Source organism: Anguilla anguilla, chromosome 6, assembly GCF_013347855.1.
Source record: "Anguilla anguilla isolate fAngAng1 chromosome 6, fAngAng1.pri, whole genome shotgun sequence".
In the NCBI taxonomy this organism is placed as follows: Eukaryota; Metazoa; Chordata; class Actinopteri; order Anguilliformes; family Anguillidae; genus Anguilla; species Anguilla anguilla.
In genome coordinates, this window is record NC_049206.1 from 51466567 (window position 1) to 51494088 (window position 27522).

General features: G+C 40.1%; 1 protein-coding gene across 1 annotated transcript in view; it reads left to right on the forward strand.

Annotated features, from left to right (window-relative positions):
• The first annotated feature begins 5003 nt into the window (after window positions 1-5003).
• The window catches only part of trdn (triadin), a 72936-nt gene continuing 50417 nt past the window's right edge, over window positions 5004-27522 (forward strand). Inside the window, exons 1-8 of the mRNA XM_035423023.1 lie at window positions 5004-5563; window positions 8011-8220; window positions 9409-9447; window positions 15604-15657; window positions 17188-17322; window positions 23722-23751; window positions 25994-26092; window positions 26519-26545. Coding sequence (XP_035278914.1) covers window positions 5542-5563; window positions 8011-8220; window positions 9409-9447; window positions 15604-15657; window positions 17188-17322; window positions 23722-23751; window positions 25994-26092; window positions 26519-26545 — 616 coding nt within the window. The 5' untranslated portion in view covers window positions 5004-5541. The remainder of the gene's footprint in view (window positions 5564-8010; window positions 8221-9408; window positions 9448-15603; window positions 15658-17187; window positions 17323-23721; window positions 23752-25993; window positions 26093-26518; window positions 26546-27522) is intronic.

A 27522-nucleotide genomic window follows, 5' to 3' on the forward strand; every position in this document is an offset into this window, starting at 1 on the left:
CATGGATGCTGTTCCAAGTGATCACTGTGGCTGAGAGCAAGTAGTAGTAGTGGCAGATAAAAGCACTGATAAAAGCTCACATAATCTATCATGTAAGCTCCTCCAAATTTCCCATTAAAGGATTAAAATAATGAATATTTTAATGTGTGGGTTGAGAGGGTTGAGCGAGCACCATTGGGCGCTATTGTATAACTTCCAACTTTTCCCCCTTTTAAAAGGCCCTCGGTCAGGATTTGAACCACCTGCTGCCCCTGGAACAGGTCACAGTATTTTATTAAATCTCTGAATGCCAGGGAGCAATAATAAAAATAGCACTTTTTATTATTCTAAAAGAACAGTCTTAGCCAATGCAGTTCTAAAAGAATTTTTAAAAAACCTGTGTATCCCTGTTTCACTTTGACATTGGCCAAAGCATTACTTAACAATGACTAAGCCTCTCATTCAAATTCTTTGCTGAAGATAATAAAGATATAACAAATTGTATGCTGACGCAAGTGCGAAATAATGCAAAAACTTATTCATTGCTATATAATGCCCTGTAAAAAAAAAAATTTTAAATCATGAATTTGTTTGAGTCATCAGTATTACACTGAGGTCCTACCCAAAGGTCCTCACTAATTTGTGGCAGTGGCAGTGGTAGTTAGGTTTTTAGTTTGAGTGCCAGTGTGCACACTCAGATCACACCCAAATCAACTGTGTCACATGCTGGCACGTCAGTGGACCTGCGATAGGTTGGCGGCCTGCTGTCCCGGGTGTATTCCTGCCTCTCGGCCCAATGCATAGGCTCCAGCAGCCCCCGTGACCCTGTCCAGGATAAGCGGGTATAGATACAGTAATGGATGGATGGATGGGCCTCAGTGGACATAATCGCATTTAATGTCACTGAACAGTAACTGCGAACGTTACTTTACATTGACTTAAAAACTTGGACTTAATATGTTTTACTCATCGGCCAGGGGGTGGCAGAGCACTTTCAGCTGAGCGATATGAAAGCTCTCCTCTTAACCTGCACGTTAACCAGGCCGCTGCACTACTGAAAGCCAAGCGCATGCATATGACGCCTGTGTGATATTCCACCCTGCTGATCCCAAGGCCTTTGATAGTCGTGCTGGGAATCCGATGATAGCAAGCGTTATAAAAAGCCAGGGGTCTGGTATGCGCCTCATGGTCCAGAGAGGAATCCACCCTCTTTGGAGACACGCAAGGCCGCTGGCCAATCGGAGCCGCTGTGCCGCGACTGAGCTTCTGCAAATGAATCATAATGGAGCTCGATTATCAGCCAGCTCTGGATGCACTGCACATTAGGCAGGTGTGAGCCAATGTCACAAGGGGCTGAACAGTAAGAGCAGTTATGAACATTCGGATAACCCGCTGCTTTCATTTAAAGCTGTAACCAAAAACCAACTTGTCTTTACACTGATTTTTTTTTGTCAACATTACAAGGGAGGGGAGGGGGACTGCAGTGAGATATACACGACCAAGAGATGTTTAAGCCTTTAGGGAATTTACAGCCATTTTACAATTATAGCCCGGTATTTGTTTCAGGTTACAATTGTGGAGCTGAGCGTACAGTGTGTTAGCCTTTAAAAAAAAAAAACATTCATCTTGCTTAGGCTTTGAATGAATATTCCGCGAGGAAAATGAGAATTTCGGCAGCATGTCTTTGCCTGGAGGGGAATCTGTTTTTTTTTTTTTTCCTATTGAGAGCTGCCAAGGAGATGGATGGTGAAGCATAGTCAGCTGCATTTAAATCTCTGCATCCTCTTTGGCTGCTTTGAACTGTTTGCTTTGAAAAAATAAATGAAAGGTAGCTGGCTGTGGAATACAGTGCATTCTTCCAAATGATGCGGGCCCTTAATTAATGGCGTACTCCGCAGCTCATGAAAGAGACATTTGCCATACAAAGCCATGAGTTATCACATAGAGTACGGCTTTGTTCATGTGTCCTTTGGGACTCTGTGTGCGCATAATTCTCTCATGAGGTCACCAATTTAGGCTGTTTAAAATGAAAAATGCCTGTGTATTCGGAATTGATAATTATGCATAGTATGGCGATGTGTTTTGGGTTGGTCGCAGAAAAGGGACGCATTGTCAAATGATTTCGAAATGCCAAAGCACTTCATGTTTTGCTATTAACTGCACTTTGTACTGAACTGTGATGACATGTTAATATTTTGGTAGACCGGAATACTGTTGATTGAAATTCCGGTTGAGTCACATGCGATAGTCCTCTGGCTTTAATAGCGACTCTATAAAAAAAGGATTACAGATTAAAGAGAAATGTGAAAATGGGTTGAAGCCTTTGAAATAGGTGAGAATACAGTGCATCAGTCGTGTTGCCTCGCATAAATTATAGCTCTTCTGAGGAAACGAATCAGAGCACAGGTAGTTGCTCATTGAGTGTTCAAACTCCGTCTCACTTTATTCCCGATTAGGTAAGTAAGCCTGTAGTCTGTGATGAAAGTGTGTCTCCATGCTTCAGTGGGTTTCTGCAAACAATGAGGAGAGGGGTGTGAACCTTCCTCAGGACAGTCTGTTGAGCAAAAAAAGAAAAAAAAATACAGTTTACCTCAGAAAATGTCCTTGTTCCACGAACTAGACATCCAGCACCAGAATAGAATAGCAATACAAAAAGCATTTAAAGTTCATGTTGTCAGGGCATTATATTTTCATGGGGATATCCAGGATCCATTGATTTTCTCAATACCACTGTGGGTATCTTAGAATAGCCTAGGTTAATTTAAAACAAATTCATACTGTAGCTCCCCTGGCCTGACTTATACAATACATGTTAAAAAAAAAAAAAAACCCTTTCCAGTGGATTTATGCCTTGTTTTACTCTCTATCTTTTTTTTTGTTCGCTAATATTTGTCTAGTTTTTTTGTGTGCTTGTTGCAGCACACATCCAGATTGCCACTTAAAATTGTAAAGATGAATCACGAGTTCATCTGACACAGCACAACTCAACAACACAGTTGGAGCACAGTTAATGCATCTCGGAGCGCCAAGCACCTGTATAATGGCTTTATGTTTTTTTTTTTTTTTTTTGAGTCACTTATAGTCAAATATACTTTCATCGTGTCTTGACCCCTTTCCCCATTACGCCCATTTAATGTGAATGGATATTGCACGGCAGACCGGCTGTCTTTAAGTATTAATGGCTGCATCAGCAGTTCTTTGAAATTAGAAGTGCAGACGCAGTCTTCCTTATCAGTCACGGGTGTCCACAGTTCTGCTAAGTCTCCGGTAGTTCACAGTGGACAGCAATGGGTCTTGTGGAACAAACGGAGAACAGAGTCAAAACATCCGAGGAAGAGGGATTGCCCGGTCTTTACCAAGTACATGCGTTTGCCCTGTTCCTAAGGAGCTATTATTGAATAATCAGCGATGCATCAGAAAATGTCAGGTCAGTAATTTCAATTTTTACTATCTCCAGAAATAGTGATACTGATTTTCAATGCTTGATAATTTCAGATCTACAGATAATGGTATCTTTTCTTTCTTAATGACCCTTTGTAAGGGATATTTGGCTCTATTGTTGCTGTTTGGATGAAGAATGTATTTATTTATTAATATGATGTGTATTTATGTGTCAGGTTCCGTCTTGCATGCAAAAAGAGAGTTCTTTTTCATTGAAAACTGATGCAGTTTGTCGTATGGTCACAAAAAAAGTTTTTCACTCTCAAGTTTGAGTTGAGTTGAGATGGGAAACATACAGTTTTGCACTTTTGGCCGACCTGAGTCGAATGTTTATTTCACTGACGTTGTAGAAGAGGGGGCAGTTTGAACTAATTGTGTGGACGTTGGAGAGTTGTGGTGTGTGTGTGTGAGGTGGGCGGGGTTAACGATAGTTCAGTTTGGGTTCAGTTCCCCTCTAAACTGAGAACACTGTAAAGATCTGAGATGTTTGCCATGTTTACGATGCAGCGTCAAGATTATCTTCCCTTTTGCACACCAGCAATGTCCTTGTGAAGCATGGCAGTGTCAGTGTGTCATAGCACCCCTGTGGCAGCTGCTGCTGGTGTAGATATCAAGTTCCTGTGCTTGTGCTCCATTCACTGTGTTTGATTGCCGGTTCCTGTTTTTTTTTTTTTTTGCGATTGCTTACAGTTTCATCACCAACTTTAGTTTTTGTTTCCACTGGTAAATTTGCCATTGACTGACACTTGCCAGCGAAAGTAGACTGTACAGAAGTGCGAAAGAAAATAATTGCTTTTAAGTCACTTTTTTTTTTGGAGCGGGTACACCTGTCAATCATGGGACCAGGTTGCCGAGATTTATTTATTTATTTATTTATTTATTTATTTATTTATTTGTTTATTTATTTATTTATTTATTTATTTATATAGTTTGTCATTTTATTTTATTTATTTATTTTTTGTGCTGGACTGCTTGCCTAAAGGTTTTAATGCTCCAGACTTCCAGCATTTCCTTAGAGCGGTAATTCTGAAATGAGCTGCATTAATGTTGAGGTGACCCCAGAGAGGCACGTAGGCACCCTCTTATTCCATCAGAGCTCTGAAGATTAAGATTGGCGTGTTGCGGAGAGGTGCTTCAATCAGCTGAGGTCAGGACACTCAAGCGGAGGTGGGCTCACCTGCTTCCACCGAGCTGACCTTCCCCACTGTCATTTAAAGACTGTGAAGTTTTTAATTGATCCCTCTGTGAGCATGAAATCAGGAAAAAAAAGGACTTGGCATACGATAAAGGCATGATTGCTTCTCCCCGTTTCGTCGCAATGTTTACAAGGCTAATCATAGTCGGGCACAGGGAGGACCCGAGCGGAACAGTATCGGTGGAGCCAAAGGACTCAACTGTGTGTGGAAGAGAAGTGTGTAGTGAGCCCCGGCAGCCAATCCCCCTTCACCACCCCCCCCCCCCACAACCCCCACACCCCCCACCCCCCATTGATGACAGCCGAGGTCCCCTGGCGGGTCACACCCCTGGCCAAAAAAGGAGAAGCAGAATGCAGCTGGTGCCGGGGAGCTCTAAGAATAAACTGGGCTGAGCAGTAATGGATAAGGTAACCTTGAAGCCCTGGTTCCAAGCTTTCTGACCTATGCCCATGAGAGGCTGCGCTAACACCGGAGCTAAATTTTCGGGCTTCATCTGCTCTTTCCGCTGCCTACGCTGGCGGCTTTCCTCTGTCGCCTTTTTCCCTCTCCTTGGGAATGGAATTATAAGCCGTTTCCCTGCGGCACACCCCACCCCCCCACCCCGCCCCGGGCCTCTTTCTCCAAGAACCCCTGCCACCAGGGATAAGAAACAGGATGCTGTGAGGTGTTCCGTGGCCATTTTGATTCTGGAGGATCTGAACATTCAAGCCTTGGCAACAAGTGACTTCTTTGGGTAAAAATAGGGTCGTCGCGTCGTCTTGGAAGAACTGGCAGTCACAGGGCCAGCACAACACTCAGCTCCAGCCAAGATTAGCGAGGAGAAACCCAGGGTTTTTTCTTTTTTTTTTCTTTTTTCACATTTTATCAATAGCCCAAATCTATTTTTGCAAAGGGATTACGCTTGACTAAAGTTCTGCATTCTGCTATGACAGAGTCCATCACTGAAGGTACTGTATCAGGTTTGGATCTTTGCGTCACTGTATTTTGTGTTTGAAGTCTAAACTCTCCACATGGATGTCAGTTGCTGAATGCGTGGCAGTGCAGTATGATTATGGCCAACACAGCACTGCCGTTGTGTAAGAGTTTCAAGATTGACAGTGCCTAAAAATACTGAGTCTTACAGCTCAACGGCTTTTTTGCTTGGTTATGATACGAGCACCGCTTTTAAGTTATCACAAGTGCATGAAGAATGCATTCAGAAATAATAATAAAACCTTGAATTCATTCTTAGTATTCCATCCACATGCGCACAAGGGTGGACATGAAGCTGTGCATTTTTGTAAATAACCAAAAGGAGCTCAGGTTTAAATAACACAATTTAAATTCAATCTAATAGCGAATGGAGAAAAATAACAAAACGGTACATTTGAAAACATGCACTGTTTTGTGGATGCTACTCTACCTCGCAATAAAACAGTGTGAAGATTTGCTCTTGTTGACCATAGCTACTAAAATGATTTTAAGCCCTTTACAATGATTAATGTTCATAACATTCTGTGAATGTATAAAGCCAGCATGCAAAAAGCTATTTAAAACTGTAAAAGGCTTGGGAAAGGATGCGAGAATATTGTGTGGATGTTTGTTTTTGCTGACTGAATGATTAAAAGGGTGCATCTAAATTCATGAAACAATCAATCTGTGGTCATGGATATCTGCCATGAGTCTAAATGGTAGCTGCCTTAACCTGTGGTTGGTGGAAGCACTGGCATAATTTTTCCACTGGACTGTTCTGATTGGACAGGCATGCTGGTATGACAACACAGTGTGCGCTTGTGATGTTCTCCACTTCTTGCCCTCCTTACCTCCTTTCTGGAGAATGCCAGACCATACTGCTGTAGTCATGTGCTTCTGAAATGTTAAATTCACTCTGGACCACTTTTTAAACAGAAGTACACACACACACGCACACACACGTATGCACACACACACGCACAAGCACACACGCAGGCTCACACACACACACACACACACACACACCTTCACAGGCACAATTAAAATGTGAAAAGCGTATTGTTTATTCTGTACTTATTGTCTGATGGGGCGCAGTCGGCGCAAGCATATGGCGTGTGCAGAGAGGGCTTCTTGAGTCAGCAGTTTGAGAGGATCTATAATCCCTGGGATGACACCGGGGGACTGGGTAAAGAGGGGTAACAGGTGGTCTGGGCTGAGCTGACAGCGCTGGTCTCGGGCCCCCGCCCTCCCCCCACCTCGCGCACTGCCAGTGCAAAGCTATATTTCAGTGTGAGACTAGCTGCTGCCCTGTCTGCCATATGCCAGTTGTTATGGTTGTGTTTTTTATGGGATGGTGGAAAAAACAGCCATCATTTTGCACTGAAGTCTCAATACACTGGTCAGCAGACAAAGCTATCTTGTGACCTCATCTCAGTGGAAGTTCATCAGTCATCCCGACTGCGAGTCGCTTGGTTAAATGGCCTTTCTGTGAAAAATGTAGTCTGTAAGAGAAAAGTTTTGATCAAATGTGCAAAAGACACAGTTCAGAGGAATGTCTCCTTTCTGAATTACATTTACTTCTGTCACTCTCTTATTCGTTTAACTGCAGTGCAATGATGCAGAGTTACGATTATGAAATATCACCAATTTAAATAATTCCAATTTAATAATCATATGTGTAAAAAACTTAAAAAAAGACTGAGTCACTGTTTATCACTTCTTGATAAACACCATTGAGCCTGCTTTTTTAAAACTCTAAGATTTTTGCTGGTTTTTTTCAGTTTTCTGTTATTTTCAGCATATTTGCCTTGACTGCTTCTTGACTTTAGCCTTAATCATAATAACTACAATGAAGCATTTGTAGTAGCACAACGCCTACCAAACAAGTACATGTAGAAGGTAATTGGTAGTCTCCCAGACACCATGTCTGGATTCAAGACCATCCGTGCACAAGATGTTCTTTGTCAGGGCAAGAAAATATACTGTAACCTCAAATTAGGGTCATAGTATTTCAAATATTGTATGCCAAAGAATTGCCATTAATACGACTCTACATTGAAGAGCAATAAAACTGTCTGCGGCATGAATGGAATCAACTAGTGATGAAAGAGCGGTGTTTCCTGAAAATGGGAGGAGCTACTACTGTATGAGATACCAGTGATTCCCTGATTTGAATCAATCATTGTGTTTTGCTGTGGAAAGCAAAACATTTTGATTGGTTCAAACTTCAAATAAGTCACTGTACCCCCACCTTGTATTGGATTCATGAAACCTCATTAGTATTAATCTACCATAGCAATGTCAAGATCAGGTCACTTGAACTGACAAGTCAACACTGGAGATGACAGGAACTGTGCAAGCGTGAAAACAAAAAATAGTCCGGAACATTCCCTCTTAACTTTGTGGCATGTCTGACTTTATTTGCCGTTGCATCTGCCTGCAGTGCGATCGTCGACGACGACGACCACTCTCATTGACAGCAAGAATGGGGACGTCGGTCACATGGTCAGGATGTCAAAGAAGACCATGACCGATGACCTGTACAGCACATTCAGCTCGCCCATGGCATGGATCCTGGTCCTTGCCCTCGTAATCACCTGGTCAGCAGTCGCTGTCATCGTCTTCGACCTGATGGACTACAAGGGGCTAACCGGTAGGCCTTGTTACGGATTTCTCATTTGTTTTGACAGTTCTTAGTTTCCTCTCAGGAGCTTCCTTTACCTGTGCTTTGTTTTCCATGACTGATGTTAGGAGATACTATAGTGTTAATCCCATAGAAATGTGGAACTCAAAGTAATGAATTAAATCTGGGTAGTGTTATTTTGGTTCTGAACGAAACATCTGTTTTCACCAATATTCAGAACAAATCCATTTAGGTTTGCAAGATGCTCATTTTCAGGGGTCTGCTGTTGTTTCAAATTTCACTGGCAGCTGAAGAGCTAAGCTATTTCAAAGACATATTTATACCAAGTCTGATGTCTGCAGACATAAAATAAATGATTCAGGAAGCCAGAGGAATTTCAGAGCTTGTTGATTTCAGGCTGACAGTTTATCTGGAATGTCACCCTCTAACTATGTGTGGGGCCCCTACCATAGCAGACAGCCGATTGGCTGTGTTACTGATAGGACCTTTAGTGTCAGAGACAGATAGGCTGTTCCTTTTTCTGAGAGCTATCGGGTCCTGTTGCATTCAGTTTCAGTCAGCCGTAATCTGAGAATGGACGAGATCCAAAAAAAAGTTGTGCAGCCAGTTCAGTGTTTTTTAAAGGCATCTACTCACACCTGATTAGAGTGACATTAGGAAATGATCTTGCCATTTGATTTCCATTTCTTCTGCATGAGTAATTCTGGGGAAAAGCTTTTAAATATGTCTTTGAGGAAAAACTTCCACGACACTGTTTTTGTGTGATTATGCTGATAATTCATGCCATTTTCACAGAAAATGTGCAGCATGAGAGTATTTACTTTGACATACATACTCTGTATGTGGATCATTACAAGTTGTTATCACAACATGTGTGTACCACGTTTCATTGACATTTCATTTCATTGAAAATGTTAAGCATTAAGGCCTTATCACATGCATTTTCAAAAGAATATAATGTCGATCTGATGGGAAACCGTAGATCAGGAATGTTTACCCATGCCTGAATTTGTGATGCTGCAGGGAGAAACATTTCCCACAGGTCATTCAACCCTGATAGGATCCGCATACGCCTGCCCCACGTCAGTTAATTATCATGATCCTGATACTACTCATTCTCTCATTTCTAATAAGTTTCCCTCCTTTTTCCACCCACCGTCCATCCCATGTGTCATCCTGTCGCCATCCTATAAAAAGCCTATACATTTTACTGTGACGACCCCTGTTTACCACCTGGTAAAGACTTTCTGCCTTCGGTGTATTGGTGATGTCTGTGTGTTTGCTGTAACTGTCGATGTCTGTAGAATGCATGTGTACAGACCGGGAGCAATTGTCACATGGTGCAACGTGCCAGGTTTGTGCCAGAACTTATCATGGACTGATATGCTATCACCTATCAGGATTTACAGTATATGCTAATGTTGCTTGTAATGGACTTGTAGTTCTTCGAGCACTGCCTTGAGATCATCCCCAATAAGAACTTCAGGCAACTCTATTCTAAATTACAAAAGTAATTTAGCATAGAAATTATATCTATCTGCAACCGATATGCAATCACCAAATCTTATTCCATTCCCTCAGCTCCAACCATAAACTTCACACTTTTTCTATTTTATAATTATACACACGGTAGCATGTAATATTGTGCAGTTTAAAAATGCACTTTACACAAGATGCATAGTGAATAGGAATAAACACAGTCATAGCCTCAGTAATATTTTTAAATGTTTCTTTTTTCAGATATGTAATGGAAGTGAACAGACAATGTAAATAAACAAATACTATGCATATCGTAGAAAGAAACTCTCAGTGGCTTCATATGGTAATCACTGCATCTGATTATTTTATAGCAGGAATTTAGAAAGGACACAATTACCCTTGTGTACATATACAGCATTTTGTTTGTCTTTGTTGTTCAGTTTATTTAATTAAATCAAAGTGTACGATAATTAGCATGTTTGCATTTGCTCCAATTTAGTCTGCTACCCGACATGAATGCTTGTTGAATGTTAGCCTTTAGAATTATTTAATGTATGCACCCATAGCTATAAATTAGCATATCTGATTAGGCCATCACAAGCCTTGCAATGTAAAAGAGGTTTTATCTGATAATATTCAGTTGGGACTTGTTTATGACTCATGATTCTCCACAAAGCATGGAAACAGAAAGATCAGGTTACAAAGGGAAGCTTAGCTGTAACAAGGCGTAAAGCTGGGTTTACACCACGGACAAATGTTCTGCTTTACTGAATGGCATGATGACAACATTAACCTGGGTATCATTGTTCTCCATGAGAGAAGGAAGGCTGATTGTGTAACATAGGTGTAAATTCATCACTGGCAGTGATATGAGGCTAATATTTAGGTGAAATTCACTTGCAAAATGGAGGACCAAGGGTTTATTGTCATTGTTGAGGCTCACCAGCTACTGTATGATGAGAATGTGAAAGAGTATAGCCAGTTAGGGAAGAAGGCTTTGATATGGAGAACATCCACAACAGCTATGTAAATATTTAGCACAGAACTAATGGTTTGCTAACAGATTAAACGTCCAGTTGACTACATTTTTCAACCTGTAGACTATGGCTTGAAGATGATGTTGGGTCAGCAGTACCCGTTTTGTAGCATCGTAACTAGCTAGCGTATTAATCAAAGCTGATAACATTAACTTATTATTAACATTCGCGTGTACTTTTAACTTTAAAAACTATCATTACTGAATATATGTTCTCAGTTTCTTTCGTACTTTCATTTAGTTAATGTCTGAAAAGTTGGAGAAGGAGAAACCAAATGGCTCTCCTCCTTGTTGTTTACATTTGTGTTTACCTAGTAGCAAGATATAACACATAGAGATGGTTATTTTTAGCTGTGATGGAAAAACAATTGTGATACCTCATGTCTAGAATAACTCGATTTAGTCATGCATACTGTTAAACTTATTTTTGTCCCTGGTGTGAAAGCAGCATATACTTTATATAGGAAGTCGTCACGCCTTGCCAGTTGGGCTTTCATGGTGCAGTCGAAAACACCGCTCCTTTAAAAATCATATTACAATTTCATGTACTGTATTAGATGGTGGTGAACCTCAGTTAATCCTGTGACAATTGCTTCTGTGTATGCATCAAACCTCACTGTGTGGATGACAACATGCTCATGTAGCTGCTTTTTGTTCATATGAATATAAACATATACTGATGGGGGTGGATTCACAAAGAATGAACTATGCACACTACAGTGTGTACTTAGGTTGCCTGGATTCTTGTGCATCTGTGACCACAATCACTTCAGAAAATAACCAATTTAATAAACTCATTATAGCCAACCAAAACAATCGTTGCTGATCACAACTAGCATAGAGTTAATACTGTAAATAGGAATGCTTGAATAAAACATCATGTCCCACAATCTCGACACCAAAAAGGACAAATGGACATCCTGAGAATGGGAGAGGGCAGGTGTACAAGGGTGGACACTGTATGCACAAGAAAACCTCAATTCTGGCAAAGAAGTGTCAGTTCAGGACATACTATTGTATGAGTCTATATTAAATGGACATAACATTGCTCACCTTAGGAAAGCACTCAAGTGAAGAATGCAATCACAAGGAAAATGCTTTTTTTTCAGTTTGTTATGAGAGCAAAACTATTGTCCAGAATTTCCTTTCTTCTGGTCTCTGGATTTTTCTATTTATTTAGTTATTTATTTATTTATTTATTTATATCTCATGACAAATTTAGCTGCAATTGTTAAAAACACGACTACACGATTTTTTGTGTTTCCAAATGAGTTTAATTCTTTGTTAATAGCAATTAGTGCAGGCTTTCATGAATTTGTCATAAAACTACCCATTGTGTATTTGCAGAATGTAGAAAATGTAGAAAAAGACAGTATCTCTATGAGGGGAAAACGGCTACAAAACTAATACAGCAGGTTCCATTGTGAATGTTTTTTATTGAATTTCTGCTCTGTCACAAAGGAAATGTCATCCTTCAGTGAATCCACCCCCGAATGAGAGCAAGTTTGTGTTGCCTTATTAACTGTTTGGTATGAAATGGTAGCTGAAATGGATGTGTGGAATGTCGTCCGCGTGTCAAAGAGGAACTTGAGCAGGTATCCAATAATGATGTCCTATTCAAAAGGTATGACTATGACATTAAACATGCTAGTCCTGTCTGATTGTCCTACTTCAGGGCTAACACTCGCATGGGGAGCAATGGCCTTCCAGGCCAGTTGTCAAGGAATCACTGGGAAGAGTTGTCACTGTGGCTCGGAGCACCAGATTTTAATGAGATTTTATGGTGGGTGATAATGCTATTGGCAGGAAGAACTGACACAGACAGAACGCAAGACACAAAAGGACTTTGGATACCAGCTATCCCTGAAATGATTGATTCTATGGTGGGGGGAAATTGTGATGATGGAACAAAGATAATTCGTTTTTATTAAGAAAGAGAACGTTTCTCACGAAGAAAACCCTGCTATAAGTTGTCCTTTGTCAAGACAAGTAGCCATGGGATACTGCTTTTATAAAGATTCAAGAGTTCAAGTGGATATTGGCATCATTTAAAATGGCCACAAATGAATTTGAACCCCATAAAATAACAAAAAATAGTAGCTTCTTCATTCTCAATACTCCATGCATATATATTCCCATACAATTAGCAATTTTTTAAGAGTCATTAATGTAATACAGCAAATTGCCACATTATGTTGCAATCCATTTGGGGGGGCATACATATTTATTTCTATATCAATTTAAACTCGCAAAAAGTGATTCAAGATGCTGGTGAACTCCATGAATATAGCAACTGCCGCATAGAATGTACACTTTAACCTATTCCTAAATGTAAGACTTCACCTAAACTTTTTTTGTTTATTGTTATTTGACCAGTATGCGGGAAAACCTAATTACGGTAATAGAAGTTGAGGCAATGAACCAGTCATTCAGATCCACAGTTAAATTTCTATTTCTTGATACTTATGCTCATCAAGCTCTTAATAAGTTATACAAGCAAATACTTTCTTTTACATGATGAAAGAGAGACAGGTTTACATTCTATACAGTCTAAGCCCAGTCCAGTTGGAAAATAGGTTTATGTTGCCATTTTACAATTTTCTACGGCCATTTTGCATCTAGTGGCAGTGCCTATCTTTTAATGAGATGATTTTGTTTTTCTTATGGTCATGCCCTGCAAATTCTACCACTGATTGCATTTGTTTGGCAGACGAGGGGAGACTCTATCAGAAATCAATCTGTGCCCCTCAAAGGGTAGAGGATGAGAGAATCATAAGATTGGAAATAGATATGTATTGTCTAAGAGGCACGTGTTATGAATGTACACACAGGGTATGTTTTCCCTCTGGAGAGTTATTTAATCTGAGAGCATCATTCTCTCTTTTCCTGAAAGGGATACAGTCAGCAGTTATTTTGCATAGGGAGTGTAACTCATCCCATTCGTTTAAAAATTTCAGTCAGAATTATGCAGCCTGTCCGAATCAGGGAATCTCAAATAATCATTTTTCCAGTGGTGGCCAAATATCATTAATCTCATTAAAATTAGCATCTCATACTGAAATCCTTTCATACTATTTTGCCTTTGACATCTTTTTTATCCTCAAGGCATTCTGAAATTAACAGTGTTTAGTGTAGTAATATGGACAATTTAGAAAGCTGTAAATGCATGTGCCGCAAACAGTAATAATAATGACCAGAGTATATTGAAATATAAAAATGTTTAATTAGTGACAATATATTGTCAGAAGGGCAAGGCCACTATTTTCAAGGTGATCTGACTGAAGCAATGGTGTACTTAGATCTTCGTGCAAGGCTCTCACCCATGTGATTCAACCTCAGCTACAGATGGTATATTGTCAACTATGTGATACAGACAGACAGACAGACGGACGGACGGAGCCAAATTCAATGGTAATGCGAGGGTAATAAGATGCGTTCTTTCGCCGTGGCATTTCAATAAAGGGCGCATATTCTGAGCGCTAAGCAGGCTCTGCTGAACAATGGCCAGAGTGTGTTGGCTGTGGGAAATGAATTCCTCTTGTGCTGTTCCAGGCAGTGTCTGAGAGCTGTGGAAACCCTATTGGACCATTGTCAGGGCTTCGCTGAGCTCTCCGAGAAACGCAGCTCCCTCATTAACCCTTCGGACGGCCAGTGCAGGAAGTGGGCACGTTAACCGCTGCTGTTGATCGGTCAAAGACCTTATGAGCACAGGGATGTTAAGCCCCCCCCCCCCCCCCCCCCCCCCCCCCCCGCCCCACCCCCCATGACCACGTTGCTGGGCAACCTCAGCCAAGGGTGCCAGTTGTCCTAATTTTCAGAATTCATGCATTACTGTTTTTCCAAAAAAAAAACCTTACCTCCAGTGATTCGGACTTCTCATCATTAGGAACTTGAAATGATACCCTTTTAAATTATGTATTTTTCTCCCTTATACAGGTTCCTCCCTGTTTCTCTGGATTATTGTATCAATTAGCTGGCTACTGTGGCATTGGCCACCATGCAAGTTCCAGGCTTTTGTGCAGGAAAGAAATTGTTAAGGTCTCAAGTGCAAGAAATGTGCTGACTGTATTTCAAACTGTTCAGGGAGTAGGTTAAAATGTTAATCAAACAAATGTCACTGAATTCATCAGGATTTCATTAGCATTCAAATTTTTTTTCCGTGGGCCTATTCAAAACCTAGGCTGCCGGTGTCCTGAATGTTGATGTGCGGTTGCACTGTACAAAGCAATATGCAATGTGGCGGGGAGAACAGCTCCCTGGTGGCTATTGGGGCATAACATTAACCAAACAATATCAATTATGTTAATGTATTTAGAAAAGGGACCTATTGAGACACGTCTGAGCCAGTACGCTGTATCGCGAGCCGGTAGAGAAGGCGAAGAAATAAAAGTGATATGAAGGCAAAAATAGCATCGCCTTCGATGATGGCGCTGTAGATATGCGGGGCGCTCCAACGACGCGCTCACGTGATCCGTCAAGCGCCCCCCGACTCGAGTTTCAGGCAGGGCCCGCGCGGTCGTTTATTTGAATCTGTGGTATTGATCGGCGAGAACAGGCCCGTCATCTCCGCCCGTCGCTTGTCTGGTCGCTCGTGTTCCATGCCGACGCACGGCGTGGCGCGGCGTCTGAACCTCGCCGTCGTCTTCGTGGGTCGCGATGCGTGAATGACTGGGATGACTGTCTGGCTGCGGTGTTTTTTTTGGGGGACTTGGGCACCGCCGCTGATTAACCCGTGCACGCTTTGTTTGGGGGGCGGGGGGGGGGGAACGTGGGACCGTTCGTTCCCGGCGGGGTTTTTAACGCATGCGGTGTGGAGACTCTTTTGACTGTCTTTGTCACTACCCACTCTTCTGCTCACGTGTCTCTCATCCTAACAGGGCCACGCCCAGCCGGTGTCAGCAAAGCAATAGAGGAGGCAGAGAGGCCTAGAGGCAAGACACCCATATGATGCATTTAACTTTTGCAGTGACGGTGACCCTGTAGCGGCCTTAGCGAGTTTTGGGGTGTGTAATCAACTAACATAAGAATAATAAAACATTTATTTTCTTACCCTTCAATCAAGACTGACACCAGTCGCAAGTCACGACTGTGACAATCTTAACCAGTTCTTTCGAAGGTGACCATGATCAGAGTAAAGTGTACATTAACCGATTGCACATCTAAGGATTTGATATGATGACCTAATTAATATGATGACCCAATTAACTTTTGGTGGATTCCTTTTTTAACTGATTAACCTTTTTGAAAACAAAACCGAAAGCAAAATTTTACGAATTGTCAATTTTGCTGTTCAAATGCAGTGTCCCTGCCATTGATATTTTAACATATATTTTTAGGTTAATATTTACACTTTCTTCAGAATAGGCAGAATAATGCTTATATAATGTCCATACATAACAACATAAAAGTATGTATTCTTATGAAAGTTGTTAGCAAGTTTGAGACCTGTTTTGGTGAGGTGACGTGTCTGTGGGAAATCTTGGGTCTGCTGCATGGTTTTCTGCTGTGTATGCACATATTTAGAAATAAATAAATTATTATGTCGTGTCTTGTTCATGGCATTTGCCTGTTGAGCACTGCTGGTACAAAGGTGGTAAATACTGTGTCAGAAAGTACAAGAATCCCATCCTGATAATATTAAGAAATGTTATCATCTCCACATATGGTACATTTAAATGTTTTGTTAAATGTTTTTTTTCTCCATCATTTCATCACTGCCCATAGTCATCATACACATTGTCAGCATATATGCATTCTGTCACTTGATTTCTTTCTTTAATGGGGTGATTTGGCAGGTAAAACATGAAAACTTCTTTTCTGTCACAGTAGGGTACCTGTTCTCTTGCATTACAAGGAACACGTTCCAACATACGATTGCATTTAAAAGATTATATGCACTTTCTTCTTTAATGTGTGTGTTTGGCCATAATGTTGTTGTTTAATGAAATGTATGAAATGAATCGATGGTACTGTATCGACATGAAATGAATGTGTTTTGCTGTGTATTTATGTCATAATGACTTGCAACTGATCTTGAGATTTGTGTTCAGAATGTTTTGACTGCTGTCAGTGTTGTGTCTGTATAGCGTTCTGTAAAAATCAGTGTGCATTCAAGCAATTTAGAAGAGACTGAGGGACATTGCGTGAGTGTGTACAACCCAAGCAAAATGACTGGTTGGCTGTGCAGTGACTAGCTGTTATGAATTTGGCAATTTACTTGCTTTTGCTAGGTCCAACTAAACTCATTATATGATTTCCATTTTCAAATATAAATTGACATGTTTCTGAAGAATTCTCAATTGAATACGTAACAGTTCCAAACATAATTGTACAGCAAACTGCAATTCTGTTAAAAGAATTGCTCTAGGAGCTTGTTAACGTTAAGATTTAGCCGTAGTCCTGTGAAGCGATGTTCAGCCAATGAAACACCACCTCTGACTGGCACGACCCTGTGCTCCCAGGAAGCATTCAGGAAATTGGCTCTGATCCCATGAAAGTTGTCAATGATGCAGTGGAGGAGTCTACGGACTGGATGAAGACCGTCATGACCTTTGTGTCAGACCTGCTAGCACCGGACGAGGATGATGACTATGAAGGTATTAACAAAACTGCACCACACTTTCCAGAAAAAGCTTTCTGAGAATAATTGCCCGAAGAAATAAAAAAACACAGCTGAGATTGTATACAAGCAATTACACATTTCTAAAATGATTCCTGGCACGCTTTCGCCTGGCAGGTTATGGAGGTGCACTAACAGGAGTAAAATTTAAATTTCTGCCCATCTTTCACTGAGAAACTACACAAAGTAGTTATGTTAGAATCAGTAGTAGTAGCATTTATTGGTCGTTTGCTATCACAAACTGATCAACAAATACAATTAAAAAGTACAATACACACACACACACATACACACACACACACGTATAAGAACTGCAAGTAAGAATAGACACGTCATGTTAGGGAAAAGTACTGATGCATGAAGAAGCTTACAGACAGGCAGCAGTCACAACAGCCTTTAGAAAGATGTACAGTACTGGAACCAGCATCAGGTCTGTCATAAAGGTAGGGTTCTGTATGATGGGAAACCACGATAAGAATTAAATATATCCTATTTAGTGTTCATGTCATCTCACCCACGTATGAGTCACAGAGAGTCACCTCTGCTTGCAGAGATCTATGCTACCACTGGAACCTTCACTAAATATGGGACACTTTTTTACAGCTGTTCACAAAGAAGAAATTTGAGACGGAGGAAAAAATGCTGTGTATCCACAATATGAAACCCTAACTTTGTGTAACACGAACATGTGATTGTTAAGAAGAATAATAATAAAATAAACAGAGAAAAGCACAAGCCACCTCATTTTTCATCTATCCATCCCATCCTATCCCACATTACATACCCCCCCCCATTCCCTCATTACACCCCCCCTGGGTCTTCTCTGTCATCAGACAGTCTGCACATGGCGTCACCGCACCTCACGAGTCACGCTCCGTTGCTTGCTCGGGACCAACTGTGAATGTATGTAGCACACACTGGTGCTACGCCTCAGTGCACAGAACCATATCCTACACAAATCACAAGACCACGGGAGCAGGTAGAGGCTTTTTCCCCATACCATTATCCATGAGGAGATGACAGTAGGGACTGTGGAATATTCTACACCTACCCCACCCCACCCACCCACCCTGCTGCTTTCTGTCAAACAAAAACATCTCTCTCTTATTTTTGGGAAGTCCAACAACACAGTCAACATTCATACTGAGGAACTCTCGGCCATGGATCAGGGGTTATATTCCATATAAGTACTGTGGACAGAAATAGATGACTCCAGCATGAAGCCCATATGACTTTTGTTGGCTTCCTTTTCATAAATTAATGGAAATCCCTTTTGTAAGTCCAAAAGGCCCTTTTCCAAGACCAATCCTACACGAATGAAATATGTATACTGTAGAACCTAATATTTGAAACTTTGAAAGTGACATCAAAATGCATTCAATTTTTGCATCAGAGATAATAAGGAGCTTGATACGCCATAATTTCAAATGCTACTTCTGTAAATTAATGGTAAATAAAGCATTATAATTAAACCTGGGTGTCTGTCACAGAAAATATTGGCTGATTTCATGTAGCAAACGTGGTAAAGTTGTTGAAAATAACAGAAAACTGAAAAGCAGCACAATGCACAGATTGTTTAAAAAAAATAAAATAAATTAATAGATTTCATGTGCAGCTGTGATTGAAGATTGAAATAACATGCACAACTGAAGCAACATTAACAAGTGCTTGGGAGTTTAAAGAAAATCAGCAGGCAGTTGGGGCTAGGAACAAAATGCATTGATTACTGCTGCATTTAATCACATTACATTAATTTGGCAGAAGCATTTATCCAAAGCGAAGTACAATACGTGCATATGGATGATTGTTGGGACAACTACAGTACACAGGTCAGATAAGGTACAATTCTCATAAAGCATCAGTTATCAATAGCCATGAACATCAAGTCATAAACTAGAAGTGAGGCATGATTATACGAGATGATGAAGAGCTACAACATCAAGAAGATACAAGCGCAACATAAAAGTGATGAAAGATCAAGATACAAGTGATACACAAGTGTGATACTAGATTGGGGGTAACCCTGCGGGGGAGTAGTGTCAGAGTTAGTTAAGGTACAATCCAAAGTGACGTGTCTTTAGACCATGGCAGAAAATAAGTAGTGACTGAGTGGTTTGTAGGGGAATGGGGAGCTTGTTCCACCACTGGGGAGCTAGAATGGAGAAGCTCTGTAGTTGGGATGAGCAAGAAACATTTACACGGATGGCAGGAAGTGCAAGTCGCCCTGCTGCAGCAGAGCGGAGTGGCCGAGCAGGCATGTAGGGTTAAATTATACACTGTAGGTAGGATTGGGTTGTCCTGTTGGCTGCTGTGTGGGTCAGAGTCAGTATTTTGAACCTGACCCTGGCGGCAACTGGCAGCCAGTGGCGTGACCTCAGCAGGAGAGTGACATGCGAGAACCTTGGAAGATTGAAGACAAGTCGGGCAGCGGTATCCTGAAAGAGTTGTAGTGGCTGTATGGTACAGGCTGATAGGCTTGCAAGAAGAGAGTTGCGGTAATCTGGATGAGAGATTGCCATGGCCTGGACGAGTAGCTGAGTGGACTATGTAGTCAGGTATGGTTAAACCCTCCTGATGTTGTACAGAGTGGGAGGCAGCCACTGTAGTACCATTGACAGTGATGGTGAGCTCTTGTAATAGGGAAGCCCTATGGAGGATGAAGAGCGCTTCCGTCTTATCGAGGTTGAGCTTCAGGTGATGCCAGGCCATCCATGTTGAGATGTCAGCCAGGCAGGCAGATATTCTCTCATGAACCTGTGAGGCAGAGGGAGGGAAAGAGAACATGGTCATCAGGTGGCCAATTGGACCCATATGCTAAATACGCAAACTAAGTGAGGGCAGGCCCTGAAATGCCCATCTCAGCTAGCATGAAAATCAGTAGTTGGTGGTTAACCATGTTGAATGCTGCAGACAGGTCTAGAAGGATCAAGACAGAGGAGAGGGAGGAGGCTCTTGCTGTGGCAAGTGCCTCCATCACAGCCAAGAGAGCCATTTCAGTTGAGTGCCTGGTTTGAAAAACTGGACTGGTGAAGGTCAACCAGGTTTGTTCCGATGGAGAAAAGATAACTGGTTAAGCAATGCTTGTTCAAGAGTTTTGGACAGAAAAGGCAAATGAGATAAAAGGTTAGGAGTGGATTCAGCTGATAAGATAAGGTAGAGAAGAGTTTACATGGGTTAGACATGCATGCATCGATCTTAGACTGAAAAAATATATGTCATAGCAGATGTGAAGGCTGCCAGCAAGGTGTGATATGAGGTCAGATCATCAGAGAATTAAGTGGCTCCATCACAGCCAGGATCAGCAGTCTCAGTTCAGTGCCTGGTTTGAAAGTCGGACTGGTGAGGGTCAACCAGGTTGTACTGATGGAGAAAAGATTATTGGTTGAGCACTGCTTGTTCAAGAGATTTGACACAAAAGACAAATGAGATAAAAGGTTAATAGTTCCTGACATCAGAGGGGTTTAAGGTAGGTTTCCACTTCCTCTTGGCAGCCTGCAAGAAGGTCCCGCTAGAGTTGAGAGTAGCCAATGGCAGGAGGGTGATGATCCTGCAGGTTTAGAGACAGGGGGACAAAGTTAGTCAAGAGACTGGGAAAAGCATGAGTTTGAGAAACAAGAAGGGGAAATGTAGAGAGAGCAGTAGAAATTTGACGGGAAATCTCAGAAAACTTCCATGCAAGAGTTTTATATGCACGTCCCCTCAGCACGACCACACCTCCTTTAAATGCAGCATCTATTCTAATATTGAAATGTACAAATTGAAGAAGGTCCCATGTAGGTCATGAGTATCAAATTGTCCCGCTACCATCCCAAGTGGCGCTATGGCACCGCTTCAAATTTGCACTTTTCAAATAATGATTACCGATCTACCCTTACGTCCAGTACACACCAAAGTTGTTATGGGTGGTATTTGGTTTGAAGTCCCTTGGTCCTTGGCCCCTGGCATTGCTGCCAGCAGCAGTATCCGTACTGGTTTCTTCCATCATTTGGCAATGTGCTTAGGCCTATACAAATCACTTGGTAAGCTACATTAAGGTTGACAGTTGCCATCCAAAACTCAAAAAATCACGGAAAGATCTAAAAATAGTGACATCCCAGAAATGGCAGAAAACAGGAATGTCACAAAACCGCCAAAAATGGCAAAAATCATGGAATCCGTGACACCTGTGCCTACAGTGACAAACACCCAGCCATAATTACAATTTCTTAAGCATTGATACATAATTTATGTTAAAGGTCATATTTTTAAACTGGGACATAATTCTAGCCAACCTGCTGCATTAGCAACACATTTAAGAAAGCAGTGTTTTTTATCTTATGTTAAACACTTCAGTCACACTTTCATTGATTAAAACTTAGTGACTTTAAATGTTTTCACAACTTCAGTCCTTCTGCAAAGCAAGAGGATTTGGTTCAGTCTGAAGACATTTTAATAAAGCCATTTCCCAAATCTTTGTGTGGGTCCTAGAGCTTTTCTAGGATTACCATAAAATCTAAGGAAAACATATCATGATAGGTTTTCAACTGTGAGGAATGGATTTAGTGGGAATAGAGAGACATTGCCATTACGTTGCAGTGAAATTACATAGCCACAAACATTGGCCCTATAGCCTATGCCTTTCACCAGCTGCCATCACTGTGACCAGAAGTCTGCAGCTGGACAGTTGTTGGCTTCATTGTACCCAGGGTAGAGAGAGTTTAATTCAGCTACAAGTTCTCTTGTTACTGCTATATTAACTTCTCCCAGTGACACACCGGACATCCACATTCCATCGGTTATCACCAATGAGAGATAATCTTCTCCACTGATCGGCACTATATCTGCCACATTAATGTATGACCTTGAGTATACAATATAGCCACTAGCTCACAGGAGTGTGCATTGGAGGTGCGTATGTATGCTTTCTCTGCCTTAACGGGCACTCCAGTGACACAAATGGTGATTCCAAAATGGGGGAAAAAATCATCACTGCTTTGACAACATGGTTTGAACCTGAAATTTTCACCAGGTTAAACACACATTTGCATATCAGTTGAATAATATTTAGTTTCAAAGGGACAAGCTTGTTGTTAATTTAGATACTATGTTACTTACATATTATACAGTATATATATAATTTTGTATGACAGATCTTACTTTAATATATAATCAATGAGGGATACTACCTTGTTCAAATTTACAAGAATTGGCCCATATTTTTTGAGCTTGAACTCTTTGCTGTAATGCAGCCTAAAAAAATTAGGTTCTTTTTTTTAACATTTACCTATTTTTAACAGTGCCTGTCATGCTGTCATGCATCAGGGTAAGCATTAAGATGTAGTGAACAGTTTGCAGAAAGCCCCAGAAAGTGTTACCGTACCTCATGACATTTCATTGACCGTACCTCTGAAGCAGATGACTGGCTTGTCTGTCTGTGAACTAACAGCTTGGGTGTCAGGAAAGTTATAAACTTCCACACAATCCATCTGTGTTAACAAGGATGGTGTGACAAAGAGGGAGAGAGAGACTGTGGTAGATAGTGGATAGAAATCCGCAGGGAAAACTTAAAAATCAAAAAAGAAATATGTAAGTACATGAAATCCTCTTCCCTAAGCTTCTAAACATGTTTGTTGCTTTCATTTATTTGCACTAAGAGGTAACTCTAAATGTGTGCTTAATCTATGAAAAAATGTGCTCACATCAGTTACAGAGCCAATCCAAACACCATCCCAAACATAAAATATCACACATACTAACAGTACACTTTCTCACCATTTTACAGAGCAGGGGAAAACATGTTCCCTAACAGAGGAATAATTTTACAAATACATCTTGAGTGTTTATTTTTAGAAACAGAGTTGTCAGAACAAATTGTTCCATGGATGCTTCAGGCTAAATTGGTAATCCATATTTATAATTAAAAATCTCTTCACTTCACCAAGGATTCATAGCATAATGTATGACGGTTCCACCGTGTAGACCATTTGAGACTTGGATATTTAGATAACACCCTGTAATTTACTCTGCACAATTATTTGTATGCTGTGTCCTATGATAAACTTTTTTATGGTCTACTAGAAAGTGCATTTTTTTTATCAAATGGGTTACATTTCTGCACAAAGTAGATGTCTGAAGCCATTGTTAGTGATTATCCATTGCACCTGATAGAGATGGCTTTTAAACTTTGCTCTGAAGATGGATATTCAGCAGCCTGAGAGAGTCCTCTCTCTCTCCCTCTCACACACTCTCCCTCCTCTCTCTCTCCCTCTATCTCCTTCTCTTTCTCTCCCTCTCTCTGTAATCCACATGTATAATTTATTCAGTGTTCATAAATGTTTCAAAAGATCCGTTTTGCAGGGTCTTTCTTTGCACTGACTTGTTTTTCTCTGTGATCCAGGTGACCTGGCACACGGAGTGAGGAAAAAAGGTTTGTGCTTATTTATTCATTTTCAATGATATCATTTTACAGTTCTTCAGTAACACAAACACAAGCTGCAGCAATCTCCTTTTCTTTTTTTCCTCCGTTTACAACTCCTTTCAATACCAATAAATCAAGTACCTTTAAGAGAAGGAACCATAGTAAGAGAGAAGCATCATCAGTGGGGAAAGAAAGGATGCATGTCTTCCTTCCACAGTTCAGTACCTGGGTGTACTGTGCCTTGGGTAACATTTTCTGTGTGCTAATGAAGACATGTTGTACCAGGGCTTCATCTGCGCTAACAAACTGAAATTGCAGCATGGCCACTCAAACTTCCACTGAAAAGGGATGGGGGGTGGGGGGGGGGGGGGTGGCTGAATACAAAACAGCTTGTGTTTGCTTCTACTTGACGCTCGTCTTTGCCCTCCGGTCTCCTTTTGAAGGATTGCATTATGGAGCCTAAGGAGATCTGATGAAGGCCCTCTCTCCCTGCCTCGGTGCTTAGGAATATTCATGAGCACTCAGGCCCGGAGTTTACTTTGATTGTGATAGGCAGCTGCTATGATGCCGCTCATAACCATGGTGATTGCAGCCGGAGCCAAGCTATAAATGGTATCGGTTGCAGTGAACCTTTAAATGCATGGGCGCACATCTGGATTACTTTAAAACACTGTCAAACGCTGAAATTAAACATTTTCTGTGAAGTTGGACGAATGATACACCTTGGATCAAACTAAAATGTCGTTGGTAAAAACAAAATAACCAGAGATAACCATCCCACATAGACACTGTATGAGGAACAACTTCCTTTGAACACCATAGTGGAAATCTATCAATTCCTTTTTTCCAAAAAAATATTATAATTATTATTATTATTATTATTATTATTATTATTAATATTAATATTGATATTACTTAAAAGTCTATTTTCCAATCATCCTTTTATCTTGATAGACAGGCATACTGATTTGGGATAAGTGTTAATATTGGTTTCATGTCAGCAGCAGCTGATAATAGTTTAAAATTAATTTATTAGTATCAGCCTGATGGTAAGATTACACTATGACCGATTATGACCACTAATATTGTAAATTAAGTGAACATCTCATCTTCAGAAAATAGTCTAATTGTAGTCTTTTGAATCTATTTATTAATATTTTGAATTTATCATGTTTACCAGCTGAACTCACAACCAAAGCTATGCAACCTGTTTATTCTCTTCTGCAATACAGTAAATCCAATGCCCCATGCTCTCTGCTTAATAAAAAAAGTAAGCAAGTTGAAATATTTTGTTCAACAAATACAATGTTACATTTCTTTTTTCATAAGTTGACATCCGCACTTATTTACTTCTTCCATGAATGCAGAAATTTGGTTTGCTGTTTGCATTTGTAATATAATGTCAGATGGGATTCCCTTCAGCCATTGTGGCCAGATGATATTCATCTGTTACTGATATCAAGCTCGGAATTCCCATTTAATTCCTCCCTAGTATCCATTGCAGACAGAAGCCAAGAACACTTAAAACCATTAACTGACACATTGTCCTTCAGATCATTTTAAACCCTCAAGGTCAAACCAGTACTGTACATACCTTCAGTGCTCAACATTTACACACTAACTCCCTCCAAGACTGGAGAAACCACTTAAAATGTTCTATTTAAAAATTTAAAAAATTTGACTGAAAATAATGTGGCTCTTTTTTTGGCTTTGATTGCTTCCTAAAACCATTACTTTTAAAGTATATTAAATTATAATATTCCTTAAAATAAAAAAGGTACGTGCTCCAGATTTCTGAAAAATTATATTTTAAAGCCTAAAGCAGCTATTACAAAAAATGAAACAATTTATTAGTGATTGCAGTGTGCGATGCTTCAAAGCATTAAGAGCACTCGAGAACTCAATGGCTGAACACAACACCACAACAAAAGATTCTACCTGTTATGCATTTAAAACACCTCCATGGCCTTTCCACCTAACGCGTCCTCGCAAATGACATTCACTATACAAAGGCATATTTATGCAAAAATGTACTGAGTGAAATCCCATTTAAAATGCAGCATATTTTCTCACCCAGAGAACTGTGCATGGTCCTTGACAGATAGATTTTAAAAATAAGTGAATTTAGAATTCCAGCATCTCAACTGGTGTCGAGTAAGGAGAATATGACGAGTACATGCTATTAATTTGATAATATTGACAGTTATTGATAATGATAAAAATTAAACAATGAAACTCTTCCAAAATATAGGAGAGTATGATGATGATGACGATGAAGAAGAGGAATATTTAGATGACTATTATTATGATGATGAGGAGGAGGAGGAGGAGGAGGAGGAAGACAAAGAAGGTACACTGTTTTTTTCCCTCTATTAATACATTTGTCAAAAATGTTGATAAAAAGTCACATTAATTATAATTAATTATAATATTATTAATATTAATAATTAATTAGCAGACATAATTAATTAGCTCCGCATTTTCACAACCATAATGCAATTATTTTAATTCTAATAAAATATTTAGAAATGCTTTGCTATAATATGCTATTGCTAGTTACTTTGCCTGACTCTGCATAACTAGCTACTCAACCAAGCTGTGCATTTTCCAGTACTCATATAATAACTATCATTAACTATCTATCATTAATAGTTAAGCATTAATTTATACTTTTCAGCAAAGCCTTTTTAACAATTAAAAATGTTCGTATTTGCATATCATGTGAAATTGTATTTTACTACTTGTTATTGATAAGACACTTTTCCTTCACTCCCAGGAGAATTTCTGCCATCAAGGAAGAAAGGTTTGTTACCACTAATCCTTGATCCTAACTGTAAAGATGAGCGTACGTATGTGAAATAAATGTGCATTGAAAATAACGAATGCAGTTGGCCATGTGTGGCATTTTTCCATTATACTTTAATAGTGTGTGGTCATTATCTCTATCAGATTGACTGATGAGGAATGAATCGCTTTCTGTCATTGGTTGCCTGATAATGTGATATTAAGAGCATGCACATGATTAGTTGTTCAATTTGTTCCATGACAGCATAATCATGCACACAGTGCTAATCAAAATCTAATCTACGTGCATATTTGCTGTCATTATCTACTTCTGCATGAAGCAACATTGCACACAAATCAAAGATGGTCCTTTTATTTTAAAAGCACTGAAATCCTTTAGGTAATGCTACATCATTGTGAATTATTTTACACAGAATTTGTACATTTACTGAGGCATGGTAAAATGCTATCTACAAATAGCTATAACACAAATAGCTGAGTGCGTATTATAACTTCATTTTTGTTTGTGTTGTTTTTGCATTTATGTATTGCTGTTATATAAGCAGGGTTTTATTTGTCATTCGGTAGCTATTGCTATGACCCAAATCAAGGTTAATTCAAAGCAAAAACATACTGCTGCTTGGGATATTTTGACAAACAAAAATTGTTTTATTTATTCAAGTCCATGTTCAGATTCAAATACTTATTGCATTTATACTATTTCTTATTGCTATGGTCAGGAGTTAACTGTGTTTTGTGTTCTTTTGTTAATTTGCTTTGGTTTTGTTTGTTTTGGTTTGATGGTGGTTGTGGTCTCTATCTATTGCAGTTGTTTTTCCAATGGTGTGTAAATCCTCTTATCTAACCTGTAGTTTCCAAAGGTATGCCAAGCATGACAGGTGTTTTCAGAGGGAGAGTGTCAATTGAGAGAATTGGACCCCATGCAAAATGGGTCTTCCTGACCCTCTTTGTCACTACCACTGCCTGTGGGAGTGT